The sequence below is a fragment of the Myxocyprinus asiaticus genome, chromosome 14 (assembly GCF_019703515.2).
Source record: "Myxocyprinus asiaticus isolate MX2 ecotype Aquarium Trade chromosome 14, UBuf_Myxa_2, whole genome shotgun sequence".
In the NCBI taxonomy this organism is placed as follows: domain Eukaryota; kingdom Metazoa; phylum Chordata; class Actinopteri; order Cypriniformes; family Catostomidae; genus Myxocyprinus; species Myxocyprinus asiaticus.
The window spans coordinates 39,409,358-39,422,788 of NC_059357.1; the positions used below are offsets into that span (position 1 = coordinate 39,409,358).

A 13,431-nucleotide genomic window follows, 5' to 3' on the forward strand; every position below is an offset into this window, starting at 1 on the left:
AATTTTGCTTTGTGTTTTATTAACCTTTATTTAAAAAATAGTTACCACAGCTGTGATGGGGTTTCTAATACGGGGGTTTCAATAAGGAAGAGACAGTAAATTTAGACAGTAAACTCCTCTGCTCCTGCTCTCTACTTTTTCCGCTTGTGGAAAGTCGTGGAAACCTAATAGTGGATAGATTTTTTTCTTTTGCTTCCAAAGCCAGAAATGTCAAAATGTCACATTTTGAATAGCCAACAGCCTTTATAACAGCTTTTTTTTTTCATTACAAACTGAAATATTGGGAGTATGTAGGGACCCTAAAAAGTTTCAAAACTATCTTATATTTTAGCTTCTTCAAAATAGTTGCCTCCCTTTGCATAGATCAGGGGTTTTCAAACTTGGGTCCGGGATCACCAGGGAACCGTAATGGGGTCCTTGAAAATGTTCATTAAAAATTGTGTAAAAAAATGTACAAATAAATAAATAAATACATTTCTGAATTTGACATATGCTGTCAAATTAATCAAAGTAAATATTTTCCCAATTAAATTTATTTTTATTTTTGGGGGATTTCGTACAATGACAATATAAAAGCTAATTATTTAATTTTGCAATCACCATGCTGTCTTTATAATATTAAGCATACTATTTTTATAACACAGTATAAATTGGTATTTTTAATTAAAAGTAGTTTATATTTTAGGAATGGGGTCCCTTGGGAATCATAATATTTGGGGTTCTTGGCATCAAAATGTTTTAAATTTCAGTTGTGTAAAGAAATTATTTCGCAGAAACAATTAATATTTTTCTAGATAACATATTTCAGTAATTTAAGCATACAACTTTAGATCAAAAGGATTTTAAGATCACGAGAAACTAAATAAATTCAGTCAAGTGAGATTGGCTGGTACTGTACTTAAAAGATTTTGCATTTTAAATGTACATGTGTTGTGTTGGCCTGCTTGCTTACTAGACTTCCACTGTAATACTGCGGTATGTACTGTAGACACATTCTCTGGCATATATACCAATTGAGGGATGGGTCAAGGTATTTCCTATGCTAATTTACAGAACACCACAAATGCTGTCCATAAAGCAAAGTTATAAATAACCAGGAATACAAGACGATAATATTAATGATCATATTATATTTATATTCAAATTAGATAAACAATCAGCTTATAATGAAGAATAGAAGGCTCTTGGACCTCATTTTTAACCAGCCACTCCACCTCCAGTTCAGTGGTGATGTCCTGACCAACATGAAAGGTGTCTGGTCTCTCCAGCATGGCATCTTTGATAAGAATAGAGGAGGCTCGCAGGATGAAGGAGGCAAACAGGTTCATGTGGATGTTGTTTCTCATGCAGTGCAGCTTCCTGACAGGATCAGAGTGCAATGAATAAAAGCCAACAAGCATTACACTGTTCACACAGAGAAACCCAAATGGTTAACCATAGACACAGCCAAGATCCAAAAACAGATGCAAAACACGTTTCTCATTTAAAGTGTAAGCAGAAGGAATGTGATTCCTACTTGAGCTGAATGTTACCTAAAGGCCACCAGGATCCCCAACGCCAGCACCAGCGCCCCAAGAGACAGAGAATATCCAACAGTGTACATGGTGCGGAATTGACTGAGGATCCTTCCATAGTGTTGCTGTACGCACATGTGTGTACAAATACACAAACACACATACATTTGACTGATCACTCTAAAAAAAGGCATGCATTTTGTGTCATTCATTAGCATATGTGTGTGAATTTAAAGGGTTCATGTCATGAGGAATAAAATGTTCCTTAATATTTAAAAAAATGAGAGGTCACTGTATTATAAAAAAATACTGTACGTTTCCGAACTCGAAACTTCCTCTCCAGTCCATAAAGAGCATTTACTGTTTCCACCCTGCAAAAACAACTCGTTTTGAAAACGGCTGCATTGTGGAGTCACAGTGCAGATTCATTTGAATATCCCCACCTCTGCAACATACATAATTATTGTTGTAAATTAATAGAAAATGAGCCGAGGAGGCTGAGGTACTCAAACACTAAAAGTGGTACTATTGTTACTGTAGTTTGATTTTAACCAACGATAATATTTACATGTCAAGTAAGATTCCCAGTCATAGTGGTGTTCCTGGTAATGGAACAACTGTATCTCTGCATAGCCTTCTAAAGGATCCCAACGTTAGAAATAAGTGTCTTAAATGTATTTCTTTACTGCGGCAGTGTGGGATTATATGTTTGTTTGGCACATTTCCCTAAAGATTCTTTTGAGAACCATTATGATTCAGGCTTTGCAAAGATTTTTTCTGACCAAAAACAAAACAGTGAACTGGGTTAAAATAGAGAACAAGAATTTAAACCAACATGACCAACGATACAGCTATAAAATGGACAAGAACAGACAATGAACAAGGGAAACATAGGGGCTCATGGGGGCTAATTACAAACTAGACACACCCAGGCAAGGTAATAACAGGAAACAGGAACAAGGGAAACAGGAAAGCATAAGACTATCCAAATAAGAGTCAATAAAAAAAAGAGTTATTTAATGGACAAAGTAGCTTAGATGTATAAGATTTGAAGACCAATGGGGTGCCAGCAGAGCAGGAGACCAGGGGGCACTGGCAGCAGAGGACCTGTAGACAGTCGGTTGAGCGGGAGACCATGGGGGATCAGGAGTGGGCAGAGACCATGGAGGCAAAAGAGGGGCTGGCAGGTGAGCTGCAGACCACCGGGGACCTGGCAGGTGACCAGGAGAACAGGGCGGAGGTGGCGGATGACAAGGAGACCAGGGTGAATCCGGCAGATGAACACTTGACCACTGGGGACACCGTGGAGGGACTGGAGACCCCATGGAATCTGGAGACCTGGTGCTGACAGACCTGGAGACTCGGGTGGGGCCAAAGCAAGGCAGCTGGGGACTTCGGCAAGGGCAAGCCAGCTGTGGACTCAGGTGAGGACAAAGCAGCTGGGGATTTAGGCGGAGCAACTGGGAACTCAGGCAGAGTGTTCCCCTGCCAGGGGACTGACAGGGGAACGAGGGTAAGCGGGATTGACAAGGGAACGAGGCCTGAAAGGGCCTTAACAGGGAACTCTGGAGAGGCAACGGCCGCGACAGGGGACTCTGGGAACTTGAGGATGGCCTCTATGGCCGTGACCGGAAACAGTGAAATGGCCTCCTTAGCCGTGACAGGAAACTCAAGGATAACGTCTATAGCTGAGACAGAGAACTCAGAAAACTCTTGAATTACCTCTGTGGTCATGGCATTGAACTCAAAGATGGCCTTTTTGGTTGTGACCAGGCTAGATAAGGCTCGGGTCCTCTCCCTTCTCTTCCTAGCACCGCAAGAAGTACAACTGTCTTTGGAGGAGATGGACTCTCGAAGACCAGGATGGTTTAGACAGGGACTACCGGGATTTCTGAAGCAGGGACCGCTGAACCAGGAACCTCTGGGACCTCCGAAGTTGGGACCAATGAACCAGGAACCTCTGGAACCACCACAGCTGTGACCACCAAACCAGGAATCTCTGGGACAGCTGAACTAGAAACATCTGGGACCACCGAAGCTTGGACCACCGAACCTGGAACTTCTGAGACCACTGCAGCTGGGACAACCACACCATGAACATCTGAAATTACTGAACCAGGGACCGCTGGGACCACCGAAGATGTGGCCAGAGGGGCTTCTGCAGCAGAGGCCTCCAGGACCACCAAAGCTGAGACCACTTATCTAGGAACTTCTGGGACCAGTGAAGCTGGAGACGGAAGGGGACCTCCGGAACCACCGAAGCATGGAACAGAGGGGCCTCCGTATCGGGGATCTCCATTCTCCTCCTCTGGGGTCCAGCTAGGAGTGAGATGAAGTGAGCTTTGAGTGCCACCTCAGGTGATAAGGCACTGGGTGCCACAAGGGTAGTAGTGCAGTATCCCACTGTGTTTGGGGAGAAGCTTAGCAGTAAAGCATAGTCCATGTACTGCTACAAAGTAAAGCTACATCTGCCTCCAGGCAGACTTGACTTCATGGGCTCATTGAGACCAAGTCGAAAGAGGTCCTTTAAAGCGATATATCTCCCCAGTCTACACAGTTCGCAAGGGCATAGAACAGCTCTGTATACTTTTCTATGGAGTCTTCATCTTGCCTAAGGAGCAGGAGTTCTACTGCTGGATCCATATTAAATAGGTTTGATCTTCTGTAAGAGGGTTACTCAGAGAGAGTGGGGTGTTAGGATCCAAACGCAGTATTTAAAGAACAAAGATAGCAAAGACACAACAATACAGTGAACTAAGCCAAAATAGAGAACAAGAACTTAAACCAACCTGACCAGTGATACAACCATAAATGGACAAGACAAGACAATGAACAAGGGAAACATAAGGGCTTAAATCCACATCAAACTAATTCAAACTAGACACATCTGGGCAAGGTAATAACAGGAAACAGGAACAAGACTATTAAAATGAAAGTCCATAAAACAAAAGCGCAAGCACACAAAAGACACCATATGCATTATACTTGCATAAAAAAAATTGAGCAGTGCCAACTATACTGGACATGACAGTGACACCTGAGAGGAACAAATTTAAAGGAATAGTTCACCCAAAAATGAAAATTCTCTCATTATTCACTTATCCTGATGCCATCCCAGATGTGTTTTACTGTCTTTCTTCAGTAAAACACAAATGAAGATTTTTAGAAGAAGACAGAGCTCTGTCAGATCCTTATAATGGATGTACATGGGTGCCAGCACTTCGACGGTCCAAAAGTCATATTTAGGTGGCATAAAAGTAATCCACACCACTCCAGTCAATTGATGAATGCATTCTGAAGCAAATCAATACATTTGTGTAAAAAATAAATCGATATACCACAAAGAAAAAAAGAAAAGAAAAAAAAAACTAGCGTTTTCAGACAGAGGCCCAGAGACATGATGGAAAAAGGTCATGTAATACTATATTATAACTTTTTTGTGCAAAAAACATTATAAGTGAACCTCAAGTAAAAACATATATGTAAAAAAACAAACAAACAAAAAAAACAAACAAAAAAAACAAATGCATGACATGAACACTTTAAGACTGAATAGCTAAAAAACAAGCTTCATTATGTGATATTATAGACATTTTACTAAACAACAAATCCAGTAACACCATTTTTCTTTCTGCTCTAAAAACAAATATCTAGGAATAAAAGCTAGTACTATGTTTTTATATTTTATATTAAAAAGACCTATGCCCCAACTGGCGGACATCCAGTATTTACCTACACAGGATGCAAACTAAAGCAGTGTTATAGTAACGTGTTATGGCAGGGGCTGTTTGCTCTGCAAAGTTGTTATTCAATCATAAGAGTTGGCATGTATATTGAAGCATTTCAGACAGAGGTCCAGAGACATGGTGGAAAAAGGTCATGTAATACTATATTATAACTTTTTGTGCAAAAACCTTTACCAACATTATGTGAACCTCAAGTAAAAACCTAAAAGTAAAAAACAAAAAAAATATTCCATGACATGAACCCTTTAAGACTGAACAGCTAAAAAACAAGAGTCCCTATGTGTTATTATAGACATTTTACTAAACAACAAATCCAGTAACACCATTTTTCTTTTTGCTCTAAAAACAAATATCTAGGAATAAAAGCTAGTATTATGTTTTTATTCTTTATATAATTTACTTTAATTATACTTTAAATGTTTTTTTGTTTGTTTGTTTTTGTTTGTTTTGTTCTGTAGGGGACAGGCTTAAATGTCAGTGCATGATTTTGTACAGAAACAATTATTAAAAACTGATATTTGTAGAAATATCAGCATTAATTTATCTTTCAAATAAGTATCCTGTAGTGTCATGATCTTGAGAACAGGGGTTGCTAAAAGTGTAAAACTCTCAACCCTGTTACCTTTCTGAAGGCACAGTTCAATCCCAGCATTTAATAATTTATCTTAATATAACACAATGTGATTTATTAACATTTCAAAGTTAAGTGTGTAATTTCTGTGTAAATATTTTCAGGAAAATAGCAAATTGTGATTTGTGCCACTTCATTTACATACAATACACCCACCGTTTGAACGGATATGCCCACAGATAGCACAAGCAACGCCCACTTGCTCATTGTGCCTAGAATTATTGTGCCGCTCTTATGAAAATGGAATAAGACACAGCACATGGTCGTTGTGCGTAGCACTGCACTTAGCGCAAGACAATTTTTTCTGATAGAATGTTTCAAATTGTACAGAAATTTACTGAAAAAAACAAACACATTTTTATCTAGCCTAAGAGATACAGTGTTAAAGATCTTAATGATCTCTCACATACCATGTTGATTTGGGTGGGGTCTCGTGATACACATTCACTGACATTCTTCTGCTTACTCCACTGTCCATCTGCATCACATTCCACATACACCAGGCCATGTCGGACTGACACAAATACATTGAGTGATCACCCAGAGTACACACATGTACATAAAAGAACACAATACAACCATAAGATAATACTCCATACAGAGTAAAGATGTTTTAAATAAGGGGCAAATAGATAATAAGAAAACCATTCTAAATCCTGTAAAGATGTGCTAAGTTAAAATAACTATTCCTAATTATATAAAGTGCAGCCACATAAACAAACAAAAAAATTTCACACCATTATTGATGTGAATTTACTCATTTTGTTACTGGGTGAATCTCACAAACTCTATCAATAACATGTCTTAGTCACCCTAAAATCAAAAGAAAACATAAGAAATTATATTTTACATAAAGAAAAAAAAAATTAGGACTATGGATCCATTTTACATTTCCGTGTTTGGAATGCTGAAGTAAACAATAGAAGGATAAACATTGCAGCTGAAATAAAGAGGTAAATTAAAAATCATAGCAAATATTATTGCTGAAAATAGCCACTATTGTGTTTCCACGACTTTCCAAAAGAGGAAAAAAATTATAAGAAAAGGATAACAGCAGTAGGAAGAGAGAAAGATTACAAATGTACTGTCACTCCCTCAGCAGCTGTATATATAAAAAAAAAAAACATTGCAGCATTGATTTTTTTCCTTTTAATAATGCCAGGGTAATATTTAAGAAGCCCTGAACTACAAAGTGAAAGTACTTAACAATTTAAATAATATGTTTTTTGCATTACAATAATTTTTTGGGAGGAATTACAGTAATGTCAATTCAATATGTCCTCTCCCCACTTCTTGTTCAATAGGAAATGCAACACAGGAAGAAAAAAAAGACACTTGTCAAGCAATTTTTCAGTTAACTTAACCATTCCCAGCTTTTTTTTTTTTTTTTGCATTACAGTAATGAGAATTTTTGAGGGGTAATGTGCTTAATTGTCATGGAAATAATGTCACAAAGCAAAAAAATAATGGTACCTTTAAGACCTTAACAGATTTCATGAGACTTACTCGCAGTAAATCTTACCTTCTCTGTGCCAGGGTAGGTACCAGGGGCAGGCCACACCCACTGTGGTATTGGGCAGCCCATCCGGCCAGCAGGCATACTTATCAAACGTTCTATTGCACACAACACCTGGAAAGCAACCATTCAAGTTCAAAGATGCTGAAGTCCCCTAGTTTCAAAGATCTGTATATGACATGACCCCAAATCTGAGATCTTAGCAGTGTTTTCTTCCACACCTCCTTCTGAAGTCCTTAGGAGCACTATACACTTTCATCATGGCTGTTGACAGGATCTCGGAAAGACCCCTGATGCACGTACACACTGACCCTCACTTTAAAGACCCCATGAAATTCATTTTGGCCATGTTGTTTGTCTTTTTTTTTTTTTTTTTTTTACACATTTTGTCTTTTTGGCCATTTATTAGCTCTGGAGCAGGGGTCGGCAACCTTTTTGACATGGAGTGCCATTTTTTATTTTCCTGGTCAATGGAAGTTAGAGTCCATTTTTCTGATTTTATTCGTTTATTTTTCATTACAAATGATATTATCAGCATAACAGTTTGAGTGAAAATTTTTTGCAAAACCCGATGATTATGAAATAATAATGATCCTGCATGTGAATTTTCACAGAGCATCTTGTGAAAGTGCTTTAATGAATGAAAAGCTGTGCTTTTGTACAAAATGAGTGAACACAGTTCATGTCACAAATTTGCTTATTTGATTACTCATCACGAAATTGTGTGGAATCTTAAATATTTCTTATATTATGTCATTGTAATCATGTAATCACTAGCACGCAAGCAACAGTGAGAGAAGAGCAGTCTATTTTATTTATAAGAAGGTTTTCACACATGCATTCCAGTCTACATCTTGATGTAATCTTTCCTCATGATCATGCAGCGTGTTTTCATCAGCTGAATGGAAGGCTACACACTATTAAAGTATGACGAGACTCACGCTGTGCGTGCAAGCCATTCGCGCATCACAAGCCGATCAATTATTTAGCCCTTTTCGGTGAATCGCACCTGCAAAATCCTAAAACTTTATTTCCAGGTTTTATTTATATTTTGAATAGACTCCGATTTTTGAACCCCACGATGTGTTTAGCCTCCCATTCAGCTGATGAAAACACACTGCGTAATCATGAGGAAGGATTACATCAAGATGTAAATTGCAATGCAGGTGCGGAATTTATATAAATAAAATAGTCTACTCCTCTCTCACCGTTGCTGGTGTGCCAGTGATTACCCCTCCGCATGCCAATGCTGGCTTGTATGCAACAGGTTGCTGACCCCTGTTCTAGAGTACTCTTAAAAGTTTATCAGATTAACTTTTAGCACATATATGCTTTTAAAATGTACAGTCTAAATTGTGTTGCTTGACAAAACTACACTTGTCAAGCGATTTCTTCTAGTCTTTTACTCCATTCCCTGTGGCTGGAGGCTGAATGACTCACCTGTCAGTGGGAGTTCTCGAGTAATATTTCGAAAACATTCATCTCGGTACATCATCCATCTTGCCATCAAAGTTTTGAGGGATACAGCCGTGGACACCTGTAAGATATGTTTTAAAATGCAGCTGTGAGACCTCCAAAAGCTACCAAAAATTACAATTCTAACATCATGCTGCTCAAAATAAGTATAATGTTACTTTTTTGGTGGAAAACACAAGAAGTTAGCTAGCAGATTGTTAAGAATGCTCTTTTCCATATAATGAAAGTGGATGGTGACAACAAAATTCCAAAAAGAAATCTAAAGGCGCTTTCACATTTACCTTTGAACAGCGAAATTCCACGGGTGAAGAAAGCAGGGGCGGATGTTGAGTGTGTGTGAAAATATCAAAAACTAATTGTCAAGCAGCCTATTTTTAATGTTGCACTTTATAATCTGTGAGAGTAAAGTTAAAAAGAAACTTGCCACCAAAATGATTCTTGTCCATTGTGAATATTCAGTGTAGCTGTATACGAAACACCGCCCACACAGAGGTCACTGCAAAACTAAGCAACTTCCTATTGGTCAACACAGCGAATACGCTTGTCAAACTTCACCAAACTTGAACTCCATCCAACATCCATGAGGGGAAATTATTCGCCACTGGAAGTCCATCAAGTGAAATTCCCATTGAGATGACTGTTTTTCGCCCACAGAATTTCGCCGTGCGATGGTAAACTTGACCGCGCTTTTAAGCTAAATTCAGGTCAGTAAAACTTTTCAGGATTTCAGGATCAACATGAGTGTTAAAGTTTATTTTGTAACAAATCATTTTCAAATCATTAGGAGAGACATTAAAGGAATAGTTTGCCATATGGGATACATTTCATTTATTTAATGTGATCCATTTTTTTTTATATTTATAAGCACTGAGGTGCTTATTGGAAGTCTTCTGCTATTGGGGGAGAGGATAACGAGTACTGAAACTCAATTATCAGTTCAATTGAGTTCTAATTAAAGTAAAAAAAATAAATAAAAAAAAAACACACACCACAACAAATCAGTGCACACTGCAAACATCACACGTGTAGAAATGACTAAAAGAAAAACACAGAAAGGGACTGCCTAAAGACTGCAATGTTAAGATTTATGGTGAAAAAGGAGTTCAATTTTGGTCTGTTCTCACCCAAAACCAATTGGATCGCTTCAGAAGACGTGGATAAAACCACTGGAGTCATATGGATGACTTTTTTGCTGCATTTATCTGCTTTTTGGACCTTTCAATTTTGGTCACCATTCACTTACATTGTATGGACAAACAGACATCATATTTCCATAAAAATATCTTTGTTTGTGTTCCGTGGAAGAAAGAAAGTTATAGAGTTTGAGACAACATAAGTGTGAGTAAATGATGAGAGAATTATAATTTTTAGGTTAACTACTTCACTTCAGGTCAGCAAAACATTTGCTTTGTGTCGGATTGTAATGAGAAGTTCAGGCTGGACTCATAGTTTGTCCAAATGTCAAATGTATCCAAGCCATTACCAGTAAATAATGTTTCATCATGATCTTTTCAGTTTTTTACAAACTGTTGTGAATTAAAATACAAACCTAAATTACAACAGGCTGGATTCAAATTAGGGTCGCCCACCCCATTAAAAGGGCATCCACTACCCACCATGCCACGTCTCCAACCCGTCCCTATTTTTTATCCAGTGTTGCGTATATTGTTCCAAAATGTAATTTGTTACTGATTATAAATGATACACCTAAAATTGTAATCAGTAATGCTATTTTTAGATTACACTTTAAGGTAATCTAATCTGATTACTTTTGGATTACTTATTGCATAGTTAGATAATGTTTTGTTGAAAATATAATTTTAGGTTCAGGCTATTAGGCACCAGTTTGTACTCATTTTATTAAACATTAGTAAACTAAAATGTAACCTAAAAATGTAATGTAATATAATTACAAGTGCTTAATTTTTGTAATCTGATTATGTAATCTAGATTACATGTAGTCCATTACTATATTACACTGTTTAGTTCATGGTCATCTGGTGACCCTAAGAGAGAGTGTAAGAAAAAGAGGGAGAGAATAAAGAAATCTCTGACCTGGATGCAGGATGAGAAATTGAGCAGGATCAGAAGGAGGAATACTTGTGACATCCCTTATTCCCTGCTGCTGCTGCCACTGGGAGGGGACCGAGGGGCTAAAGGGATGCTTAGGTCATAGGAACGCTTTTGGTATCACCACACTGCCAAAATCAGAGACAGAGAGAGGGAGAGAGCATGAAAATGAGATAAACACACATGATCAATATGGTTGGGAACAGAAGTTGTGCCACAACTTTACAAAAGACTGCGTCGTAAATTTTCCATCATGCTCTATTTTTATCAGCCAGTAGAATATTGTAAAGCTTGGTATTTTTAATGTCACATTGATATCACATGAACTTACTGTATTTGGCAAGAACTCTTTTGGTCTTACTAAGTGCTCTGTTGTGTGTTTTAGGCCTTTCCTTTTTATAAAGCCTTTCATTTCCTTTTATTCAGTTCCATTTTTGAAAATAAATAAATAAATAAATACTTAGACCAATTGATTTTCATAGTTCCATTTACAGTTCTTGAAGTTCTGAATTCTTTCGCCAATGCAGACAGAACTCCATACTAAAATGGTCTAACACTGTTTCTTCACTACTGAATCTACAGTGATGTAGAAACAGGATATTTTTGGTCGAGTTTTGAGCTTGCAATCTGAATTGATTATGATGAGAGAGAAAGACTGGGGGCTCTATTACCGTACTTGGATTAGGCGCAGCGCTATGTCAGTGCAGGTGCTACCAATGTCCCTGACAATCACTGTTAATATTAGCCAAAGAACATAAGACACAAATTCTCCATATTTCTATTCTTCTAATTAATTGCTTTTAGCCCATTTACACTACTGAATTCTTATGAATGGGCTGTCTTTATTTATTCAATTTTGCTTGACAGGGAATGGAATATATAATAGGACACAGACAGAGCAATAACCAGTGGAGAACCACCGAATTAAGTTCACACTTTGCATGGATATTTCGCCAACCCAGTCGGGCCTAGACTTACCGCATGCTTACATGAAAATACCAAAACTTCATGGCCATTCCAACTGACTTTGGGGGTATGATTTATCGCATAGTACTGCGCTTAAGACATAGCAGTCTTAAAATAATGCCCTAGGTGTTGCATCTCCCATCAGACATCTTTGCATCAATTCAAATATGTTCACCGTTTCCTACTGAAAGCACGGTTCGCATAAATTAGGAAGTAACTGCTTTCACATAAACAATCATGAGCACAATTTGGAGGTTGCATTTCCCTCTAAGATTACTTTTTCACTCCACTAACAGTTAGGTTTAGGGTTGGGGTTTGTGTTTGGGTAAGGGTGGAGGGTTACTAAAATATTCATTCCTTTTAACTGCATTACATCATTTACAACTAAAAACAACTCAATTTAAAAATCTTTGTGGATATTTCACCCGGAAACTGGAGCTCACACTTGCCCATTAGTTCAAGAACACCTCCAGCTTCAACCACTTGGGGGCAGTAGTTCAAATTTTGGTAAGCATAGACCAATTTCAGCTGAAGAACTTTTGACCCACTGTCGCAGGATTCACAGTGCGATCAGTCTAAATCAGTGTAATTACTAACTTTTTGTTCATGTGACAATGTGAAGTTAAAATACACACATTCAGAAATAATTTTGTAGTAATGCATGGTAAAACCATGAAAATATGTTACCAAAAATAGTATTGTTTTTGTTTAATATATAGTTAGGACCAATTATAGGGTGGAGTGTTTATAATAATAAGGAACTAAAATAATCATTATTGAATTCATTAAGGACCCCAAATCGTTAAGTGGAATCATAGTCAGAACCAGAATCCATACAGTCCTTACAATTCCTATCCATTATCAAACAGCTAAGTATTCTACAGCTTGGCAACCTTGCACTAAAAACTCCCAAAACAAGACTGTCAACCTGAAAGCTCATGATTTTGGCTCTTTCTGCTGATAAGAGCATGAAAACATCATGTAGAATAATAATTTGAGCAGTGTGGCTCTCATTGGCACCCTTAGATCACTACATTGTTTGCTGAATATGTGTAATCAGGATAGAACACAAGGACATAGACTGTTGGCAGTTTTGTGCAACCCAATTAAGACATGGGTTATTGATCTATATAAAACAACAGGCTCATTATTCCACATTTGGAACGATGTACAGTGCAGAGGCCCCTGAACAAATAAAGGTCACAGACTGTTGACCATGCCGATGTCTTGGCTTCAAGCTTTAGCTTACAGTGCCAGTTAAAGCAGAGAGTCATGGACAGGATACACTCTGCCCTCATTTACACCACTTCTAGCCCAATTACTGCAGTGGTTTAGAGAGGTAATGTTAGAACAGAGCATAAATGTGTGTGTGTCTCTGTGAAATGGTGATTATAGTGACAGATAGGATCACAGTACAGATATAGGCTCTGTAGTGTAGTCTATAGTGTACTCAAGCATATGCCATCTGTATGATAATCTATTTTTTTAAGGATTTTTTGCATGCCAACCTAA

General features: G+C 37.8%; 1 protein-coding gene across 5 annotated transcripts in view; it reads right to left on the minus strand.

Annotated features, from left to right (window-relative positions):
• The window catches only part of gcgra (glucagon receptor a), a 118,625-nt gene that overhangs the window by 16,969 nt on the left and 88,225 nt on the right, over positions 1-13,431 (minus strand). For all 5 annotated transcript variants that reach the window (XM_051716475.1, XM_051716473.1, XM_051716474.1 and 2 more), the window contains 6 exons: positions 10,939-11,081; positions 8,848-8,944; positions 7,414-7,521; positions 6,302-6,405; positions 1,533-1,639; positions 1,191-1,359 (listed from right to left, as the gene is read on the minus strand). In XM_051716475.1, the coding sequence (XP_051572435.1) occupies positions 1,191-1,359; positions 1,533-1,639; positions 6,302-6,405; positions 7,414-7,521; positions 8,848-8,944; positions 10,939-10,992 (639 nt within the window). In that variant the 5' untranslated portion in view covers positions 10,993-11,081. The remainder of the gene's footprint in view (positions 1-1,190; positions 1,360-1,532; positions 1,640-6,301; positions 6,406-7,413; positions 7,522-8,847; positions 8,945-10,938; positions 11,082-13,431) is intronic.